The sequence below is a fragment of the Scleropages formosus genome, chromosome 2 (genome assembly GCF_900964775.1).
Source record: "Scleropages formosus chromosome 2, fSclFor1.1, whole genome shotgun sequence".
Lineage (NCBI taxonomy): Eukaryota > Metazoa > Chordata > Actinopteri > Osteoglossiformes > Osteoglossidae > Scleropages > Scleropages formosus.
In genome coordinates this window covers 36,942,483-36,966,184 of record NC_041807.1, presented here as the reverse complement: position 1 = coordinate 36,966,184, position 23,702 = coordinate 36,942,483, and the positions used below count along the sequence as shown (strand labels likewise).

Genomic DNA, 23,702 nt, shown 5'->3' with positions numbered 1-23,702 from the left:
GAAGAAGCTTCGCCTATTTCAGCGTATAACAGGAAGGAGGTAGGGCAGCAGTCTGGTGCAAGGGCACGTGAATCACACTAAGAGGGAATTACGCTTTTACACGCGCGCGCGCGTGTGTGTGTGTGTGTGTGTTGGCTCGCTAGTGCACACTGCAGTCACTGGCCACCATATGACTGCAAAACACAGCAGATAAATATAACAGCACGGAATTAATGAATGAATTATATAATCATATTAGATATTCCATTAATAAAAACGGTGCTATTGTACAACTTATAGTGCCTATAAAAAGTATTCACCCCCCCGGACTTTTTTTTTTTTTTAAACATTTTATCGTGTTACAGCGGGGAGCCATGAGGTACGTGACTGAAAACGTCTCTCATCACACACATTTGACAATTTCTACTTCCCACCTCCTCCTCCAACTTAAACTTGCTCGGAGTCCTTGAGCATCCCATAATTCCATCGGAGCTGCATAACGTAAGGAGACCGCTGCCGCCCCTCCGTCAGGCCCCCCCTTCACGACGCATGACGTCGCTTATGTACGGGCCCCGCTCCTGCAGAACTCGGCCCAGCATCCGCCACATTAAATAAAGTGGTTGTCATGGTAACAGGCGCCTAGGGATACTTCCGACAGTTCCTCTCCAGCCCTGCCTCACATTTTCCTTCCCGACTCCCCTTTTTCCCCGTATCCCCTAATGGTGCTCCTCTGTGGGTGAGTGACAAACACGACAATCAACTCTGTCAACGAGGTTATGTGGCACTGGATCAGTCCATCTTTCACTTCGAACCCTCCACCAGAGCAGAGTGTGACAGTCGAACCATTGCAACCAGACCGTCATGTTGAATATTTTAAACTGAAGAGTTACAGATGTTCTTTTTTGTGACTAAGCTGGTTGTTCTGGAGGAGCTGGTTACCGGTGCTGGTTAACAACCAAAGTCACAACCTCCTAACTTGAGTATCTTTTGGGGTCAAAGCCAACATGGCCACATCACTATTATTAACAGCTACAATAATTTTACTGTGCAGTTTCCATCGTGCAAACTATCAGGTTTGAATGCATTATTCATACACTGTATAAAGAAAAGTGATGTTTATTATTCATTAAATTCACCTGCATTTGTAAAGTGTTCAAACTGTCCATGTGGCTCTGGCTTGGCGTGATGAACGCCAACTTTTTTTTATTTAAGTAATAGCGCCATCTAGTGGTAATATTTTAATTAAGGTTATGTCGCCATCTAGTGGACACTTTCTGAATGTCATCAGAGACAGTGTGAATATATGATGGCTTCTCTGTCACCAAGGTTACAGCACTAAAATAATATTGTCCTGTGGCAGCTTTTTAAGTAAAAATGAATGATTTTTGCATCATTCTTTAATTAATATTTTGACTAAATTTGAAAAACATTTTGACATATTCAGCCAGATGCACCGAACAACCGCGTGAACGCTGGGGTCGGTTTGTGTGAGGCATCATGAGTGGTTTGCACAAGCAGATCCGCCCCCTCCCCAGAATACTGACCCCCACCAGTCTGGGTGGACCCACACAGTGATCAACAGACAGGTAAATATTCACTGATAAATACTGACTTAGTTATTTAACATCCTTTTGGAACGTGGATCCTTGCTCCATCTAGTGGCCAGGCAGTGAATGACAGCGTAAGTCGAACTCATCAGCTCTAATCTAACCTGCCAGCCTCACTGACTTCCTCACCTAAAATCATGCCCTGTGTATAAAACTCGGCCTTGGCCAGGTGACATCAGAAGAACGTTCACCTCCAACTCTGCGCCACAATTCCACGCATCCACATTCTCACTCACCTGTCAGGATGTTCTCGGCCAGGACGTTGACCTGCACCTCCACGGAGTGCTTGGAGGTGTAGGTGATCTCGGCACTGACGTGTGCCACCTCGCCGATGAACATGGGGTGCAGGAAGTCGGTCCGCTCCACGCGAGCCAGTGCAGCCACGCAGCGGTCCTGGTAGACAGGAGACACCACAACGTCTCTGATTTCCACTTATTTACTTACTCATTTATCTGGGCAGTTGATGGCCTAGCAGTTAGAGCTGTTACCTTTGAACCCAGAAGGTTGCAGGTTGAAATCTCACCTCCAGCTGTAGCAACCTTGAGCAAGGTACTTACCCAGAATTGCTCCAGGTTGTTTTTTTTTTTTTTTTTTAATTGTCCAGTTATATAAATGGGTAAATGCAGTATTTGTTAGAAGCTGAGCATTCTAAGTTGCTTTAGAGAAAAGCATCAACTGAATGAAGTAATGTAAATTTATTTGGCAGCTGCTTGTATGTAAAGACACGTGAACACAAGCCATTCTTAAATAAATATTTACATATATCAATACCTTATTGCTGGAACATCTGCTTTAGAAATATGATCAGAGGCACAACAGCAAATACTACCGGGATCTTCCATGTCCAGCCTTGGGCACGTGCTGCTGTTTTTTTCGGAAGAAATCCACAAACACACTTTTTTGACAGCGAAATTAACATTTTGGATCGTTACACCTCATGTGTTTTGTCCAAACTGCCAGAAGGAGTGAACTTAGATAAATAAATGTGGGCAGAGGGGATAACTGGTAGCTGCGCCCTCTGCCCTCTAGTGGTCAACTTAAGTAGTGCAGGAGGAAAAGGAGACGCGCCTCCCTTATGATGTTCAGAAAAACTCCAGAGGCTTGTTCTTTTAGCACTTTCCATTTATACGACATTTAGCTGATGCTCATCTCCAAAGCAGCTTTCAATGTTAAGCTACTTACTGATTTTCCCCTTTATACGATTGAATCGTCACTAGAACTAGGAAGTATGACCATATAACACCGGTCCTTAAATCGCTGCATTGGCTCCCATTGGTCACATTTAGAATCGATTATCATCAAGGTAAACTGAGAGCAGACTCCTCTCCCTGTGGCATCGCCTGGTGGGAGTCGAGGTGGACATGGACCCAGTTTCTCCCTTACTTGTTGTTTCAAATAATTTTATACGTAAATAACAATGAGGGAAAAAAAGGCTTTCAGCGTGTTAAAATTCTGTGCGATGAAAAATACCCTTTCCCTGTGTATCTCACATACGTTTCCTGCTATGGAAAGCTGGTACAGGATTATAGGGGAGTGTGAGGCCCTAGACTTCTTGTTTTTATACTCACAGTTCAGTGTCTTTCAGTAGATACCCTTCCTGGTACATAATGGTTCTGATATATCTACCATAATGATGAGGACTTAGGTTAAAAAAAAAAAAAAAAAAAAAAAAGTTCTATATCTGAGAAATGAACAGTATGTGATTCAACGTGTGCCGAATTTATTCACTTCTCTGAGCCCCTTTTTCATTTTTTTTATTTTGGTCTCATTGCACTTTGTGGTTGTTTAAGTGTGTTAATTGGCTATGCAAAAATTGAATAAATATACACTTATCACAAACAGAGCTTTACTGGATCAAGCAAAAGCATAAAACCGTGTAAAAAGGATCATCAGAACCACAAGGACTCAGAAACACAGCTCCGCACAGTTTTCCCACATCCAAACACACACGGGTCAGCATGACGCAGGAATTTAAGCCTGGCTTTCTGCATCTGTCGGGGTACGCCGAGTTCAACCCGGTGCTGAGCTGAGCGCCGTGCTCCCAGGACGCGATGACGCACCTGCAGCTGCGCCACATTGTTTGCGGGGTTAACGGCCGTCCGACGCACGGAAGGTACAAGTTGCAGCACATTCGCACCTAGCGACACTCCCCGAGCTGGAACACCATCCAGGTGTGCAAATGTGCAAAGCCACTGGCTGATCTCCCCCCACGAGTGTTGTCTTTTATCACTGTCCTGCAATATTTCACCTTTTTCATTTCAGTTACTAGCAGGACAGAACAGGGTCACAGCGACACACAGACAGGAGAAGGACACAGAGACTAAATACAGCACAAAGGCACAGGGCTCAGTATTTAGTAGGGGTGGCCATTCAATTCAATTCAATTCATTTCTGATATTTTTTATATATTTTTCACTCAAGTGACACAGAGCACTGAATAAGGTTGGCAGTAAATGATGCAGAATTACACAACAAACTATTAGGATAAGCCAGCTGACAGCTGAGGAGAGGAAAACAAAAACACCCAAGTACAAAGAAAGGGTCAATAATAAACTAATTATGGCCCACCACTCCTGAGCATTTTACTGTGGTGAGAGGGGAGCTGTGTAGACATAGCCAATACGAAAAGACAAGTAATTCATGCAGCACCGAGTTACAAAAAGGATACCAGATATTCACTATTAAAATATTACGATGCATGTGAATTTTTCTAGCGTCAGTAAGTTTGTAAAAGGAGCTACTGGTGTGGAAATAAAATAAGTAAAATATAACATGTATTTTACTTCTAATCAACAAACATTGTGTCTCTTCAAAACCAGAATATTGTGATGGAACGCATAAGAAAGAGACAAATCAAATTTGTTAACGTTTATCGTTTGCCCTGTCCGTATAGTCCTAGATGGTTATGTCTCAGAACGAGACAAAACTGTCAGCGCTGCGTCGTGTAATACAAAACAAGATAAAATTCTCATCTGAGAGCGGACTGTGGAAAACAGGACTCAAAACTTCCCAGAAACAGGGATATCTGGGCTTTTCCTTAGTTAAGCAATCACAATGACCTAATACTAATCAAAAATACCTTCAAAATATTATGCCTTACTGCAAACTTTCAACATCAGAAACCAGAGCACAAAACCTGGTGCTGAAAATATCACAAAAAGCCCCCGATGAAAGAGTTTTAAATTTTACGCCCTTTCTTGGTTCCACACGGGAATGGCCCCTGTAGTCATGCTGGGAGAGCGAGGGGGCCATGTGGCGTGTTCTTACCCCTGGCTGGGTGTTGCAGTGCCGTGTGCTGATGATGCCTCCCGCCTCCTCAATCATCTTCAGGATGGTGCCACCGTGGACGTTACCCACGATGTTGGCATCATCAGGCCGCATGACCCTGGGGGTAAATAGTAGGGTGGGGTGTTAACGTATTTTTATTTACAGGCATCCCTCGATTCACGAACTCTCTTCATCCAAAATTTTGGCTTCGGGCTCTTGACACCCAATTTCTGATTCACAGAAAATAAAAACCCGCATGACGCAATTTAACAAAGCATGTCCGACAAAATTCGAGTCATTAATTGAAGTGCACTAATGTCAAGTAGCTGACAAGTCTACATCCAGATCTCTCTTGTCTTTCAGTGTGTCAGGAATGTGAGCGTTGCTTAAAGAGAGCGGGACGTTATGGGAAGTGTACAAAATTCCACAGGAGTGTCTGTTGGCCATGTTGGGTGTGTTATTTAATGGAACAACTGAGCAGACAGCAGTACAATTAGCAGAAAAACTTGGGCTGATGGGTTTTTTTGGGTATGTGTAAACATTTTAGCAGCAGTGCACAGTTTTAGAAAGTTGTTTACAACAAACACAATTCCATCTTGGTTTATTGCTCATCCTGCCTAGAAGTGATGAATTAAAAGGAAATGTAAAAATGACCCTGGAGCAGATAAGTGTGTAAATGTGTTTTATTTTATGCTGAAATAATAGGTTGATAGTTGTATGGGGTGTTTTACTGTGTTCATGTGATATTTGGGAACATTCGCTTGGGGCTGTTGGATGGGCTGAGAACACGTCATTATTTTTCCCCATTTAAAATAATGGGAACCAGCTTTGGGCGTCCAAAATTTCAATATCCGCACCGCTTTCAGGAATGGATTAATCATGTACATCGAGAGAATGTCTGCATCTGATCATTTCGCTGACAGCTTTTTCCGAGTTGAATTACAATTTTTGGTTTGGCAACAGCAAAGGTTCAGCAATAACAATCACAGAAATCACCGATGAAAGACCTCAATGCAGTTAAAACGAGATCAACCTATGAATAATCATCTGATCAGTGTAACAAAAACAACTATTTCATAGATCATCCATGATGCAGATGCACTGTGAGGAAAAAGACATCGACTGACACAGTAGAGCAGAGGCTACACAGTCACGCGTTCCAGTTTCAGACAGTTTACCACACACACACACAAACACACACACACCCCTGCTCAGTAAGCCCTTACACTCATCCAATGATTAGGTGGTGAAAAGCGTGGATCTTTTTCAGCCCAGTACAAAGAAGCTGGTCTCCTAACGTTAAGATCCTAATTCCACAGTGGGATTATGGGTTGAATGCAAAGAACAAATCTCATATCGCTGCACGGGAGACTCCAGTGCGAAGGCTGTCTGAGGCAGCGATGCTCTTGCACCGGCCTGTCTTATACACCTGCGCTTTTCCCACCAATACCAAACTCAAACATGCTGAACCGATACTGCGAATATTCCCCAGCTGTAGAAATCAGTAAATCAGAGCAAAATTGACCGACACTGTGCACCACCTTAGACAAAGGTTCCAGACAAAGGATCACATTAGAGCTTCCAAAGAGTTGGTCATTCACAAAAAAAAATGTACTATACCAAGAAGAACAATGCTGAAAATTATGAGGCACAATACATTTGAAAGGTTTTATTACTATTCTGCAGAATTTCACACACCTCCTGTGTGTGTCCTGTGTGCAACCCCTTCCCCCAAGTCTATGTTACGTCTTTTGATTAAGACTGAAAATTATTTCTTATCATTGTGTCCTTAAAACAAATGCCTGTCAAGGCCCCTAGCCTCCTATCCCTGGTTTGTGGAAAAGGACAGTTACAAACCCACTCTGCGGTGGCGCGGCGGGTTTGGCCAGGGCCTACTCTCCGGTGGGTCTGGGGTTCAAATCCTACTTTGGGTGCCTTGCAATGGACTGGTGTCCCCTCCTGGGTGTGTCCTCTCCCCCTCCAGCCTTACATCCTGTGTTGCTGGGTTAGGCTCCAGTTCGCCGTGACCCCTGCTTGGGACAAGCGGTTTCAGACTGTGTGTGTGTGTGTGTGTGTATACCCACTCTGTATTCTAGAACTCTCTACAGCATGTGGTTCAAAGCAACAAGTAAAGGAAAAGAGCACAAAAAACAGTATGAATAATAAGAAAAATCAAGTACATAAACTTAGGGCAAAACATAAGGTAAAAAAGAAGAACTGTATCAGAAAAGAACTGTTCTGAAGGCAAAGTGTTGTAATCAAATCTGATTTCACTTGATATTCGAATATCCCTTCTTCCCAGTATCATCAACCTTTGGTTTTTCTATGAAAGTGCAAAAACTGATGCTGTCATTCACACCCGCATCATCACGTTCATCGTTATGGGTTCAAGACACATATTTTGGGAATGACACAGTCGGTCGCTTTCTCAACTCGGGCGCGGGGGGGGCAGATGTCACGCCACTGCCACCGTTTCCGCGAGGTGAACATGTGTGTAACCTGACACCGGACACCCAACCCATTGCCAGGATAGGACAGTATAACATGGAACGACATCATCGTCACCCTCCCTCCACGTGTCTCCTTCACCCTTATTAATATTCACACTGAAAATTTTACATTTAAATGCACTGTTTATGTTTCAAGTTTCCAGTAGTTTGCTCTGGTGAAGTCATTTAAATTTATTTACTTAGCTATTTACCCACAAATACTGCTGGGTGATTTTTACTGCACTGATACAGTAAATAGATCAAGGGTGCTACAGCAGGAGGTGGAATTCAGACCTGGGTCGTTCAAGTCCAAAGGGAGTAGCTGTAACCACTACGCCACCTGCTGCCACACTGAACACCGATGAGAGGACAATAAACAAGTGTTACTCCTTTCCTCTCGTGTTTATCCCACACACAAAACTTTTTCTCCAAAGAAATTTACAGCCTTAACCCATTTGTACAAATAGGTGAATAATAAGCAGCTTATTTTTTACCATACTAATTAAAGGTGAATACTTTGATCAAGGGTACTACAGCATGAGGAGGGACTCAAACCCATGTCCTTCGAGCACAAGTTGACAGCTCTAACCACTACCCCACCTGTCGCCCCATAAGCCAACCTAATAAAAATAAAATACGACACCAACTAACGCGCTTTATTTTTTTTCAAAGAAAATAAAAAGCAGTAACCCTGTTGTCGAGAATGAGCAGCTCTATTTCCATCACCTCGCTCCAGCGTATCTTTTTCCTCCTCTTTGTCAGCTTGTCCCCAAATAACATTGCAAATCGCAGTCATCTGTCCTTTTAATAAAAACCTCGCTGATACGACTGCCAGAAGATTTAAACAACAGGCAAAGACGGAAAAATAAATCTGCCACCAAAAAGCAAAAAGGTGCAAAAGGTTTGTTACATGAAGCACTACCCAAAACAGCACTGAATGTCATCTTTAAACTGTTGCAGATTTTTAAAAAATGTATCCTGACTTAAAAACCAGTAGGCCTACATTTTTATGTTCGAGAAGGCCTGTGTCCAAGCAGCTCCGCCACGAGTGAAACAAGATGCAAAAAAACATGATACAAAACGCAGAGAATGCAACAAATCTGAGTGGGAAACTTTATAACCCTAACTCTTCGCACCCTTCCCATGATCGCATTCTGAGTGGAACAGAATTAGACTGGAATATGTTGTTTATAGAAATCATTCAGCCTTGACAAGTAAGAGGAAGGAAGATAAAAGCTCAAAAATGTGATGCAAACCAGAAGGCGTTTCTGCCGGTGATGAAATCCAGACCGTAATTGGATTTCCAGTGCAGTAACACATCCGTCCGAAAAAACCCAGCGAAATCACAAAACGTGATCTTTTCCACACCGCAAGGAATAAATGAAGCCTAGATTTATCCTTCATCAGGCAGTTTTATACCTGCCATCTTTCACATTTGAATCCCATGTCCTGCTGCAGCTCCCATCACCAAGGTCCTTACCCTGAATTGACAGTAAAAATCAGCCAGCTGTATAAATGGGTAAATCAGGGTAAGTATCTTAACAGTGCAAGCTGCCTTGTAGAAAAGCATTAGGAAAATGAACAAATGTAGATGTAATTCTGATGATGCTCATTGCAACCTGTCACTCAACCTTCTGCTGAGGGTCTACAGCAAAGTAAAAGAACCCAAATCCCAGCCCCGGGACGGGCTGTGCTGCCACTGCATGGTGTGTGCGTGTGCGTGTCCGTGTGAGTGTGTGTGTGCTATACCTGGTAAGCCGAAAGTGGAAACCCATCGCCAGCGTGAGACGAGCCTCAGAAACCGCTCGGAACAAACGTAGCCGAGTAAAAGAGTTCGGCGCTCCACCAGCCTCCGCTTTTCATTCATAATTCACATCAGCGCCACTGCCAGCCGTGACCTCACGCCGAGCCCCGCCCCTTTCATAACCCTCACACCTGACTGGTCCAGTTGGGGGCTCGTGGGCCAATGAGAGCGGGCTATTCGGTGAGGTTGCTATGGAAATTCAGTTTTTTTTTTTTTTTTTTTTTTTTTGCCATGGCAATTCTGTTGAAGTTAAGGAAGGACAGGAAATGACGTTCGGAGCAGGGAGCCTGTGGTTTTACTGGTATCCGGCAACATCTGTGAGTGTCGTAAACGCTGTTCCCGCATGACTTCTCCTGGCACATAGTTGGGAAAAAAATCCAGCAGTTCCTTTATACAACATGAGCGTCAGAACACCTATGACGATTTTCCACGTTGGAGCTCACAAAACAAGTGCCGGGTTTTTCGGGGTAATTTTGTGACGCGAACCGCGAGGAAACTCGGCTGAGTCAGTTTTTGTGACGAGACTTAGAGTTAGACTAAGAGTTAGTCAGTCAGTCTTGGCTAAACATCCAAATGTGGCATTGTAAACATCCCCGTTGTTTATTTGCTTATTTCATTGTTTACTGTTTATTTTCCTCTATCTCCCTTGCTGACTGTTCTTATCACGCTGTTCCTGTACTTTCAGTTGCGTTTTAAATGAATCTAAGGTATTCTAACATTCAACATTATTAAGAAATGAAGTATCTGAAATAGGGGGGCCAGTGGCGCAGTGGGTTGGACCAGGTCCTCCTCTCTGGTGGGTCTGGGGTTCGAGTCCCGCTTAGGGTGCCTTGCGATGGACTGGCGTCCCGTCCTGGGTGTGTCCCCTCCCCCTCCGGCCTTACGCCCTGAGTTGCCGGGTAGGCTCCGGTTCCCCGCGACCCCGTATGGGACAAGCGGTTCCGAAAATGTGTGTGTGTGTATCTGAAATACTCCAATTACACAATGAACGCCGCACGAACGTTAAACACCACGGAACCAATAATCGCACTCAAAAACAATCAACAATCCAAAAAAATCACTTTCTCATAAAGGTATCAGGACAAATAACGATTATGATCTCCTTGCTGTCTGAAATACAATCTCTGAAGTTTGAAAGCAGCAGTCATTGTCAGACCGCCAAGTGATGAAACACACATGATTGAAATCCAATCATTAATTAAAATCACATCCCAGAGGATCATCAGACTCAAAAAAATCACGCATCTTATATCTGCCGACAGTTACTATAAATATGGAAATAAAATCTCAGTCACAGTAATACCTACATAACTAAAATCAACAACTAACAACTAGAAACATCAACAGCATAACAAGATGGGCCTTAGGAGAGTTTTAAAAATCGTCTATTTGGGGGGGGGGGCACATCTGTTCGCGTGACGCACTGACCGGCCGCAGTGTGGCAACGCGCTCGCGTGACGCAGCAGTTTTGCCGAGACGCTCTGAATTACTGGCTCATCGTGAAGCAGAAGAACGGGCTGTACGGTCCTCGCATTCCTTTGTGTGTGAGAGGAAGGAGTCTGACTGAGATAAAATCACTGGAGCAGAGAGCGCCGCCGTAGGGCAATTACCATGTTTTTCATAACTTTAACTGCGGTGCGGAACGAGTCCAACCTACAGTAGCCCTTCGGAGCTGGTTCGGGAGCCGCTTTCAGTGCCGTCACTGGGGGGGTGCGGACCACGCCGGGGACACCACCAGAGGGGGTGACACCAAAATGACTGTCTGTAAAATTTCTGTGCAGTGTTTAGGCAGAAATGTATTATTTTTCTAGAAAAAAATAACCCTGTAGTTATAATAACAAAAACATTTCGTAATAAAGCCCAGCTGACATGTACCAATATACCTACAGGATACAACTGTATGTTAATTTACTTTTTGAACCTTTCAATGCGCTCCGCTCAGAGCTCTCATTATTTTTTTCTTTTTCCTTTTAGCTCCAATTAAAAATAGAAAGACCATACAAATACAACATTCAACATTTGCAAACAAAGCAACCACAATACCAACACAAGTCATATCCTCAGAAAAGCAAGATCATACCAAAATTCTATGAACAATCAAAAAGTAAAAAGAAACATTAAAAACCAGTTAAAGCATCAGACACCAGTCATGACAAGTTTGCTTCAATTCACATCAATCATCGTCCGATTGCCAAAAATTCCACCACCCATGCATTCAAAAGCACAATTGCACAGTATCAGCACCTCTTCAACAAATCTCAACAAAGCACTCACGACCTTCAGTATCTGCCATCAATTTCATATTAAAATCAGAGAGAACACAAAATTAAATACAATAATAATATACTATCAATAAATTACACTCTAAAAGTGTATTAAACATCAACAAATACTAACATTTAATAAAATCAAACTAAAATCACATATTAATCTTTACAAATAATCAGAGTCTCATTATCATCCAATTAAAGTGACGCTTCGAATCACGTGGTTTCGTCTCCACGCGCTAAGAGCGCTCGCTCTTGTTTTCGTCGCCGCTCGTGTTTTTATAGTCGCTGCTTCTGTCGAATTTTCTGGTGTTTTAGCTACAGTATTGTGCTAATTATTATTTGTGAACCTACATCAATAACGTTAAAATAAACATAATTTTGATGTAGTTCTTAAACGTTTTTACTTCGAATTCAGTTTTCTTACAGAATTTAGTATGTAAATGAAAATTACATTAGGCTGTGTGTGTATGATATTATTATAAAACAGTGTAATTTTAATTTTACTAGTTGTTTATGTCACTACTGTTGCCCCTACATTCAGTAATATACGGGAATTACAATTTACGAATAACATTAGTACAAAAAGCATTACTAAGGATTCTGTATGGTCTGGTATGGGAGGAGGTCTGTGGGGGGTTGGGGGTGGGGTAACACTATGAGTTACCGCACTGGATGACACCAACCCTAGTGACGCCACTGATCCTGAGGCAGAAGAACGGGCTGTAGGGCTGAACCTCACACTCCTTTGCCTGTGAAAGGAAGGAGTCTGCGGTGCGGAACGGGTCCAACCTGCAGCAGACCTTCACGGGAGCTGGTTACTAATAACACCAAAAACTGGTACGGCCTCTGGCTCCGCACAGTGAGTGCAGCCAAGATGGAATATCAGAGCTTTCAAAGAACAACTCCTGAATTTTCCATTTCCACAGCTGGGTAATTTTTACTGGCGCAACGTAGGTTTACATTTCCATTTATTTATTTAGCAGACACGTTTCTCCAAAGCGACTTCCAATGAACTCTACGTAGTGTTATCAGCAAACACACACCTTATTCACCCCGGTGACTTGCACTGTTCATGTGTGATGGTAAATCCACATGGCCCGTTTCTATGTAACTTGAGTTCAATTTACTTTGTTTTTGTATTGCAACCTTCTCTACATGCTGGCACAAAACACTTAACATAGGACTGTGCAGTAATACACGGTAATATACAAGAAGAAGCTTCTGTAACAGCAGGACTCTACTTGTTGGAACAAGTGTAGGAGACATGAAAAAATTAATAAGTGTACGTACGCATGTAGCTCAGTGCCCTGCATCTGGAATGTATTCCTCTCTTTTCCTTGGAGTTCTTGGTTGTTGAAGAAGTGAAGATGGATGGAGGTGTGTGTCCAGCAAGCCTCATTGTAATGAAAGACTACTAGTTGACTTTGGAATTTGAACAAATTCTTCTTGTCCACAAAGTCTCTGCATCTCTAGCTTCCAAGATAACTTTAGAAAAGCTTACATAGGTTTTTTTTCTCTCAGTTTATTTACATACCATTAATTTGCTAAAGCAGGCATGTAATTTAAGTGTAGCTCTTCTGAGGATGACTTCTCATTCCATGTTTTTGTAGAATCGCTTGTTAATTTCTGGGAACCTGTCCTAGGAGGTAGTTTTAAAGCTGGTGGGGTCATGAGTGTCCACCCTCAAGAATCAACGTCTGACAGATTGTATCGTGGTTTGCATCTACAGACAGGTGTACATACACATGCACTCACACACACACATGGGATTTGAAATACCTCTGCCTAGAGTGGTCTTTAAATGCAGGCATCCTCTCTGCAAACATATATGGGGCAGCTGGTAATATGACTGCTACGGACCAAGGTGCCTAAATTGCTCCAGTAAAAATAATGACTATAAATGTGTGAAATAATGAGTCTTACTGCATAAAGGCAATAGGATAGTAAAATTGTGGAAGTGTATTTCTCTAAGGGGTGCGGTGGCGCAGTGGGTTGGACCGCAGTTCTACTCTCCGGTGGGTCTGGGGTTCGAGTCCCGCTTGGGGTGCCTTGTGACGGACTGGCGTCCCGTCCTGGGTGCGTCCCCTTCCCCCTCCAGCCTTACGCCCTGTGTTGCCGGGTAGGCTCCGGTTCCCCGTGACCCCGTAAGGGACAAGCGGTTCTGAAAATGTGTGTGACTTGCACTGCTAGATACAATACTTACACTGAGTCACTCATCCAGGTTTAGTACCTTGATCAGGGGAACTGCAGCCTGAGGTGGGATGCGAACCTAAGTCTGTTGAGTCTAAAAACTGCAAGGCTAAAACCCACCCGACCGGCTGCTGTACACACAGGTGTGTGAGTGATGTGGTTGTACGTGTCTGATCCGGGCACTAAGCAAGAAGGGGCAGTAGTGCGTGAACTTATGAGTTATATCCCCTTTCCACATATTTATTTTTTCCAATTAACTGAACCCAAATCAAAATTATTTACTCAAGTAAATAATTCAGTGAAGTAGAAATGAAAAAAGGTCTTTCAGCTCAAGCTTATGAAAAGAACACAGGCACACACACAGACACACACACACACACACACACACCTATTTTACGCACACCTGAACTACAGAAGCGACCATAACATGGTAAATCGGCTCGGACAGGTTGTGTAACATTGGATCTTACTCACCCCCCCCCCACCACCACCACCACTCCAAAAGGGTACAAAATTCAGGGTGTAACAGCAGCTGGTACAATCTCTGCAACCTCCATTATCAGACTATGGTACGATATTAAAATACATATATGTAATCAAAAATGTACATTAATTAAACACATAAACTAACTAATTACAGCAAGTACTTGGCCGTCGCCTGTTAAAAATAAGAACCGCAATCAAAGTCAACAGACTTTGCTCTAGAACTCGGTGGTGTGATTTAAAAAAAAATGTGAAATTCAGATTGCTGTATGTAGATATCTTAGTTTCCTCTGGGTCAGAGTTGATTGAGAATTATCCCCATTTTTACTGACAATTATAAATATTTATAAGTTAAATCAAACAAAAGGAGCAGCAATAATTAACAATCACATGTCAGCTCACCCGATCGGCTGAAAGCAGCAAATCGGTGACCTCAAACCCTTGAAGAAATGTCTCCCCATTCCAAAAATGTGTCCCATGCCAAAGACGATGCCCACTGTGAGCTGGTTGACTCGAAATGGACTTTTCACCACATGGTCCGCAAGCCACAGCAAACATGAGAGCACCTGCTGCCTCCCTCACTATGGTAGCTGGGTATCCAGGACTGTGGGAGGAGGTCCTTTATTATGGGACTCATTTTTTGCTGCTACTTAATGATTATTGCTGCTACACTACAAAACGGTTAAGTTTACAGACCATGTCCTGTGAATTTATTGTCCTGAGTATCTACTGTTTACACACATATTTATTGTCCTGCACTCATCTCACACTGTTGTGTATTTGCACTTTATATTGTCTTGCATACTGTTGTGTTGCACCATGGTCCCGGAGAAACGACATTTCGTTCCACCGTATACGAGCGATATGGAGGAATGACAATCAAAACCCACTTGATCTTACATTTTAACTTCTTTTGTTTCGCCTTCTTTTGAGTGCAGTGTGAAAAAAAAAACTAACATGGCATCGTCCACACAATAAAGCACTGCTAAAGAACTATGAAGGGTCTTGAACCCCCTCAAGAGCACTACAAGGGCCTTTGATGGACTGTTTCTCCTGCTCCCTGCCGCAGTTACCAGTTGGTACTGGTGTCAGACCCCGTAGTGACCCGGGACGGTAAAGCTCGGTTAATTCAGCGCTGCAGTCTGTATGAGTCACTCTGACCTTCTCGTTTGGTCATTCCAGTTTTGTGATTCCAGACGTCTCATATCCCCCATCCCAGTCACAAAGAGGATGACCGCTATTGTTTATACACAAGTATGGAAGTAAGGATGTGTTTTTCAACTTGTGAATGAACAGGGTAAACTATCCTGACCGACTGTTATAACCAACAAAATGCCATTGACTCTTAGAGTACAATCATGGATTCTGCTGAGTCAGTTTTCCTTTCATACATTATATTTTCAACACGTTGGACTAGCATGGCCGGATAAGGTCGTATTTTCAAAAGTTTTATTATGGATTCATTCATCTGACACTTTTCTCCAAAACAATTTACAATATGAGGTGCGTATACTTACAATGATTTACCCATTTGTGCAGCTGGGTAATTTTTACTGTATTAATTCAGGGTGAGCACCTTGAGCAAGGGTACTGCAGCAGGAGCGAGGATTCAAACTTGACACCTTGGAGTCTGACAGAGCAGTTTGAATCACTACCCACTCCCCCATTGCCTCCCCTTAATAAATTTTGATCCATGTTTCCTGAAATATGTCTCAGGCTGTTGGACCACAAAACATGTTGCTTTACAAAGGGTGCGTAGATTTTCTATATCCATCCATGCATGACTAAGTAATTCAGATTTTACAGAATCAAATAATGTTTCAGCTTTAACTGGCTCATCTAAACTGGCTGCATTAGCTAATGCAAACAAAACTGCATTTGCATTTATTTACCAGTCACTTTTCTCCTGGCAACGAACAACTCGTCGTAAACAAATGTGCATCAACAAGTGATTGCTTAGATACATGATTACGGAAACACAGTTTGTTTGTCTCATAACATCTTGGCGCTGGTTCACATCACTCAAGTACCTGCCTATAAAAATGACATTCAAACAGAAAATGCATATATAATCACAACAATTGATGTTGGACTAATCCCTGTAATTTTGAGTCTGGAAAAAAATGCATATTAAAACCTCTTTGCAAGGGATTCAGCAGTGCTGAGGGAAATAGGGAGTTTTAATCACATGGAAATGTTTTATCTGCTTGTATGGGTATACAGCTATATAGTTCATAGGTTACTGGAGCTGCTAAGGGTAAATGTGTGACTTTGGAGAGCTGTAGCAGGAGTGGGATTTGAACACAGGATGTTCTGACTGCAAGGAACAGCCCAAACCGTCAAATTACTCATAAACCAAAAAAACAATACAAGATTCGTACAGTTAGTCCGGCTACTTCACAAGGACTCCTGTTAACGGTGACTTCCAGTAATTTCCTTTCATTTTTTAATTTCCAGCATCTGAATTCTGGTCTTTTAACCAATCAAACAAAAGACAAAACTTACACAGTCACACTGGAGCGCTTCTCCTTACTCATAACATTCCTACACAGCCTTTACACTTATATTACCCAGCAGTCAGCAGCAGGGGTCCCGCCAGGCCACCATAATGCAGGCTGTAAACAGCATCCAGCATCTGGCAGCACTACATTAAATTATTGAGCCAAATCAGCAAATGTGGGGTTTTTTTAGTGTTTTTTTTAATCTCCTTTCAGTGCCACATAAACTGCTTATGTTTACTCATACAATGGCACACTTTCCAATGTATTTCAGGGTAAGTAACCTGGTTAAGGGCTTTACAGCAGGAGCCCGTTGGGAACATGTACTTGTGACCTTTGGGGGGGTCATAGGGTCAACTCCATGAGCACTACCCCCCCGCACCCACCCCCCTCCCGCTGTGACGGACATGCGTACAGGAGCCGTGGCAGCTGCAGCATCTGCGCAAGATGCGGGAGCTCTGAGTGCACATCACAGAGGTTCGGCAGCCTGGTCAGCAGCTCCTGATGATGAAGCAGCAGGATGCTGTGCATTGTTGGGGGGGGCGCTGCAGGTAGACCTTTTGCATTTAAAGATACATTGCTTACAAAATCGGCTAGGAATCATAGGCCTGTTTTTTTATCAGTCTCAATCACACACCCCCAACAGACCAACCTGTAACCATCTGCAGGCTTTATAGCGTATCTAGACATTTACAAACAAGGTGAGTGTATTTCAGTGTACCGCACATCACCGTCTTTTAACTGGCACTGTTCTAAGCCCCAAAGAGATCCATTGAGCAGTTTATATGAAGAGCGCTATTCAAAATTTTCCCAGCTAAATTACATCTTCAGAGCTAAAACATCCAAACACTTGCAGTGTTTAACACACTCACACAGTAAAAAGTGGGTCTGAACCCAAGCAGAGGAAACTTGGCTAACAGTCGGCACCAGCCCAAAAGTTAAACACTGGAGTTGCATAAAACTTCCCATAGTAAAAGTCTGCGTGTGAAATGGATTAATCTGTTTTGGAGTTAAACATGAAATTTAAATTAAAATAACTGACATCCTCAGTAGAACAGAAGTTAAGGTTTTGTTTTGCGCCAAGAGCACCATGTCATGCTACCACAAATTTCAGTTCCAGGAAAGTAACATAGTTCATATTTGGCTGCACCCTTACAAGAAACTGATGTTATTTACCTGCGTGCTTCAACATAACTCTTGGTGATCCCTCGTGCGAGCTGGTGTCCTGTACCATGGTAACAGCTGTAAAAGTGCCTGCACAGAACTGCAAAGCGATGGCCTGTCATTCTGAGCGAAATGGGACAGGGCAGGGTGTGTATTCATGAGCGAACACAGCGGCGGGACTTTGACCCTCCCGCACGGCTTGTTGGTGTCACACTTTTCGGAGCTTCTTTCACAGGGACACAGCTGAGCTAAACCAACCAGCTCTCTGTAGCAGCAGTCAGCAACTCCACGCAAACCCAGATCCTCTATGTACAATTTTTGAAAGATGCCTTTTCAAAACAATCACTTCCTAATTACTACCATCATAATAAAGATATAAGGAAACAAGTCACACTGTGCTCTGGTTACAGCACCTCAGGTTATAGACCAGTTACTGTGTTACCACCTGCGTACCGCAGGTTTTAACGCGGAGTGCAATACTCGTCTCCACCAGTAGGTGGTGTTTAACACCCAGAATGCTTTGCAGAGTAATTCTCTGCTTGAAGAAAGAAACCGGTGGTTAAAAAAAAAAACCCCGACATTTTACGCTGTCGATAGAAATGATAGAAAATTCCACAGCATGATTTATTGTCGGTGAGGTTAGAATGGACAATCGGGGTGCGATTTTTAAACTTTGATGCGCTGTATATATATAATAAGCCTTCCGTTCGTAAAGCACATAACCTCGAGGCGACTCTCACTCTGTAACCGAATGAAATCTGTGGGTCTCGGCTCCAAGGTGAAATACGCGTAAATGTGGCAACGTCTTTTCCGTCCTTACTGATCCGTCACATTAAAAGCGTATTTTGCTGCCGGTGGCTCTGCGCGGGCGTCTGGGTGTGTGTCAGTGTCACAGTGTGTGTGTGTGTGTGTGCGTTCATGTGGATATGTGTTCAATGACCTCCGATCGCGCGCGCCTCCCGGACAGCAAGATGATACGCAGTGATACAATGTAACACTTAACAGTGAGGCCGTGTGGGGGGCGGGTCCACGGGGGGACATTGGGGGTGGGGGGGGGGGTCGCACATGCCGGTCATACAGTGAGTGAGGAGGGGGTTCCATATCTCTTCATATCACAGGTGTGTGTTTCGCATTAGCCCCGTGGCGAAATGAGAGCACGCGCGCGTGTGTGTGTGGCTGAGGCTGTGTGCGAGACAAGGGCGATCGCGCGGATTAGCGCCGGTATAAGAACGGCGGCGCTTCTGCAATGTGAGAGAAAAGATGTTATTACATTATTACATAGAGACATCATCATGGACATACCTGCATATCTGGATGGGAGAGGCTGCGGATGGGGACCTGGCGAGAGACATGATGATGGACCTCCGGTGACAGGACGGAAGAGAGAGAGGGAGGGAGAGAGGAGGAGGAGGAGGGAGGGGGGGTAGCGGACAGGGAAGAGAGAGAGAGAGAGAGAGAGAGAGATGGACAGAAAGAAGAGAGAGGGAAAAGAGACACAGGACGGACAGAGAAGGAGGGAGAAAGAAGGAGTGTGAGAGAAACACGAGACTGAACACTGAGTGGCAGAATCGGGCAGTTACACTTTTTTGATGTTTAGATTGTTCTATTATTATTATTATTATTATTATTATCTCAATATAATCTTCTGCATACATTTGTTGAACCAGTGCTTGCAGTGTAAGTGTATCAGAATGTGTGACGTCAGGGCGCATTAAAACTGAAACTAAACCGAGTGGAACAGGGACAGATGGGAGAAAGACAGACGTACAACAGACCAAGAGAGGAACAGAGCGCCTCCAGGTGCTCCTCCAAAGAGGTGCGGGAGCGAAGAAAGGTTTTCAGGGAATCGCTTATACTAATTTATAAAATTTGCCTCGCTTTGTTTGCGAGCATTTCAGTTATGCACCATGGCATGGTAATACCGGGTTCAGGGTGGCGCCTCACCTTTCTGCGTGTGTGTTTTGACACATGGGTTCGAATCCGGACAGTGCGGTCCGCTTTTTCCGCATGTGGTCACGTGGGTTTCCTTCCGCAGTCCGAAACTGCGTTGCCCCATAGTGTGTGTACTGGAGTGTGTGTGATTGTCCCAAGACGGACTGGTGTATCCTGATCCACACCCTGTGCTTCCAGGATAGGATCCATACCACCGCGGCCCTACACTGGAACAAGCGGATTTTAATATTGAAAGAATGGATGAATATTATAACGTTTTAAATATTACATGATTTTTGAGTGTTGTTAAAGCATTGAAGTTGTATATTATTTCTTTTATGTTTCGACTTGTGTAACAAAAAGCAAATATTACGTTGGAATCATTCCAAATATATCTAAATAATACCAGTTATGAAGTGACTGAGCAACTAAGCTTTTTCAGTGACAGATCTTCCTAATTCTTTGAGAATTGAAGCTACAGCACGTGAGACTTGCTCGGTGGTGTCCTAATGAAATGTCTGTATTTTTCTCGTTTAATAAGTAAGCTTATAACAGTACATTTTGAATTATATTTGAGAGAATTCAAAATTAGTTTGTTTCTAACATGCAATTTTACAACAGTACCGCGAGGTGGCGCTGATGGTCTTTATAGCACACACACACACTTTATAGCATTAAAATGTTATATACTTTTACATTACTTCATATTAAGAAATATTTATATTTATATCGAAATATCCTGAACTCTGGAAAAATAAGCTTGTATTGTGTTAAAATGTTATGATTCAGTGAGTTATATTGTTCTGCAGTAGCCTAAAGTATCCTGACTGTTCAGTGTATCTTAGTGAATGAAACGAAGTCAGAAGATAAGACTTACACTAAATTATCCAAATGTTACAATTTAAACTTCATGTATATTTTCTTAACCAGTATCTTAACTTGTTATTAGGTTGTTATATTGGATATTTTGCTTTCTAAATGTTTACCATGCACACACACACACACATTTTCAGAACCGCTTGTCCCGTACGGGGTCACGGGGAACCGGAGCCTACCCGGCAACACAGGGCGTAAGGCCGGAGGGGGAAGGGGACACACCCAGGACGGGACGCCAGTCCGCCGCAAGGCACCCCAAGCGGGACTCGAACCCCAGACCCACCGGAGAGCAGGACTGTGGTTCAACCCACTGCGCCACCGCACCCCCTCTGTTTACCATGCAAAACCTTCAATTAGTGTAAATATAATAGAAACTCTGAATACAGTAAAATCTAATTTTTCAGTTGCACTATAATAACATTGTATATTTTATTTCACTCTCAAGTACTTCAATTTCAATTCAAATATATAGATATCAAAACCATAAGCAGCTCCTTGCACAAGTAAAATATTTGTAAATCTTATAAATTGGGAACAAAAATGAAAAAGAACTACTATGAAATAATCATAAATAACGGTGTGCAGCGGTCAGGAGTTTCTCAGGACATTTGTGGCACTTCAGAATGGTCACACCATATTGTTCCTCTGTTTTCCCACGCCACCCCCACCACCCTTAAAAAAACTCTTCCTATGGAAAGCTCACAGTAGCTCTATTGTCATCTGAAAGTGGAGAAGACCGGTGGGCCTTTGTTCGCTGTGAGCAGCCTGGGGCGCTTCTTTTGGTTTGGAGGGGGCAGGTGTCCCGGGTCCCAGTCAAATGTGAGACTGATCAGTTGGGACCCAACAGACTGAAAAGGGAACCAAATACCACAAAGTATAACGTGCCAAACAGGGTGTGCCATAGGCGCCCTTTTCTTGATTTATTGTAATTTCCTGGTCAAATTTGGGAGCAGCCACTCATTTGGAATAACGATTTTTTAAATCCTAGAAACCCTTATGTTATATTTTGAATAACCACCCCAGGCAGAGTCATTCAACATGTGTTTTTTTATTCAACACCATTTATTGAACAAGTTTTTTTTTTTCTTATTCGCTATTCATTCATTTAAAAGACATTCACCATTGTCCTTCCAGCCAGAGAAGTAACGGTTACTTTATATAACCCCACTGTTTTTTTTTTTTTTTTTTTTTGCACAGACCCCAGCATATTAAAGACAGGTATGCAAATAATGTAGAAAAACAACCCGTGGGGTTTTACAGAGGCATTTACAGCCTAATTTCATTTAACCCCCAAAGAGGACTAAATATGAAACAGTTCATAGAATTTACATGTACAGATCATTCCAGCCTTAATGGAAGCATAATCTGTTTCAGTATTGACCATTAACGATGGCCAAAATGCAACTTTACGGCACGCAAAGCCCAAAACGTACGTATAGACTTCAGGAAAAGACGCAGTAGCATCTAATATATTACCCATAATCTCTCTGGCAAATTATGTACTGTACATACATCTATTGTCCTTCTCTGCTTCTCCCCACACACACACATTTTACACAGTTTACTGACAGTTTGCTATAGTCCATAGTGGAGATCTACCAAGGTCTCCACATGTTGGCACTGAGAGTCTGTGGCCGTGGCTGGGGGGTGTGCACATGTGGACCCCCGGTACCGGAGCTCACTGCAGCTTGGGGCTTCTCTGCCTTCACGAAGCCCAGGGAGGGGGGGTTTCTCTGGGGAGCAGATCTGGAGGTCTGGCTGCTGCACCTGCAACTCTGGCAGGGTGTCATGGCCTGCTGGATGTACTCGTTGAGGCGCCGGCTCGTGTCCGCGTCCAGGAGATTCGTTTTGGGAAGCAGGGTGGAGACCCGCTGAAGACAGGCTTTGTAGCCCTCTCTGTAACTGTCAGATGGACCTAGAATGGAGAAGGGGCTTCTTTAGTTTCTATAATTATAATAATAATAAAAATATGATTGTGATGATGGTGATGATGATGATACTAAGTAGCAACTCAAGGGATACTCACTTTTAGATGGGGCAGATGGGAGATCCCTGAGGAAGCTCACGGTCATTTCAAGAATATCTGCCTTTTCCAGCTTGGAGTAACGAGAGTTCTGGAAGAAAGATTTGAGGGGAGCGATTAGAACCCGATTCCGCCAATACAGAGCGCTGCCGTCGCAATATTTGCGGTGTTTCAGCTTGTGCAAGGTGTGGAATCAATCACTCACGTCCTTGCCGGTCAAGGGGAGGATGAGGCTCTTCAGGTGCTCGAGGCTCTCGTTGATGCGCGCGCGCCGCCTCTTCTCCATCAGAGGCTTCAGAGTCTGGAATAAAGGAGGCGAGAGATGAATGTTTCGGACACGCAGCGCGCGCTGAAAGGCGGGAAGGCGAGCGTGTCGAAAACGTGCCTCGTGTGAGGCGGCGCCTACCTTTCTGAGCTCGTTTGCCTCCTTTCTTTGTGCCACGGTGCGCGGAAGGCACGAGACGCTCATCTCTGGGTTCATGATGATGCTCGGAGTCATTTCTGAGCCTGGGAGAGCAATGGGGTAGATCTCGAGGGCTGCAATATTGCGGGAGACCCCGGTGTTGCGTTTTTATACAACATGTTGGCGTCGGGGTAACGCCCCCCAGACCTCCCTCCCCTCAGCTTCTCCGGCCTTGGGGAATAACCCCCTCCACTCCCACCGGTGCCCCCCCGCGTGGTTGAAGCGTAAAAAAAATCACCATATGTCTCCGCGCACTACCACTGCTGGCATGTATTTCATATTTGATGAAAAAGATTAAAACTATGTTTTTTTTCAGATAATTGTATTCTTAGAAATGCTCTCATTTATTTGTGGATAAAGCAGGTCCACGCGCCTGTAAGATGCACCCGGTCAAAATGATCATGATATATTCAGTTTTTTTCCCTCTGTCTCTGAGTGTTCTGGGAGAAAAAGGAACGGTTTCATGGCACATATTCGCACTTTAAGTATTATCTCATAAGCAAATAAAACTAAACTGCAGTTGCAGTGTTATCGATTACTGTCTACGTAAATGCTCCCTTCTGGACATATTGAAATTCTGTACATTTAAAAGTTCACTAAGTATATCAAGCTCGTGATTCGTGCTCTTCACATTGTTTATACGATACACATGAATTG

The 23,702-nt window shown here is 43.5% G+C and overlaps 2 protein-coding genes across 3 annotated transcripts in view; both read right to left on the bottom strand.

The window, feature by feature from the left end:
* acot7 (acyl-CoA thioesterase 7) overlaps positions 1-19,136 on the bottom strand; it is a 76,328-nt gene extending 57,192 nt beyond the window's left edge. The window contains exons 1-3 of one of the 2 annotated variants that reach the window (XM_018736550.2): positions 19,054-19,136; positions 4,854-4,971; positions 1,823-1,979 (exon numbers count right to left, since the gene is read on the bottom strand). In XM_018736550.2, coding sequence (XP_018592066.1) covers positions 1,823-1,979; positions 4,854-4,971; positions 19,054-19,103 — 325 coding nt within the window. In that variant the 5' untranslated portion in view covers positions 19,104-19,136. Of the gene's footprint in view, positions 1-1,822; positions 1,980-4,853; positions 4,972-9,091; positions 9,211-19,053 lie in introns of those variants that run through there. The other variant, XM_018736551.2, reaches the window with a different exon arrangement.
* Positions 19,137-22,098: 2,962 nt separating this feature from the next.
* On the bottom strand, positions 22,099-23,110 carry LOC108924905 (transcription factor HES-2-like). Its single transcript, XM_018736538.2, has 4 exons — positions 22,989-23,110; positions 22,788-22,883; positions 22,586-22,673; positions 22,099-22,474 (listed from the first exon to the last, which is right to left on the bottom strand). The coding sequence occupies exons 1-4, from the start codon at positions 23,079-23,081 to the stop codon at positions 22,155-22,157; spliced, it is 597 nt and encodes a 198-aa protein (XP_018592054.2). The 5' UTR covers positions 23,082-23,110; the 3' UTR covers positions 22,099-22,154.
* Between the last annotated feature and the right edge of the window lie 592 nt (positions 23,111-23,702).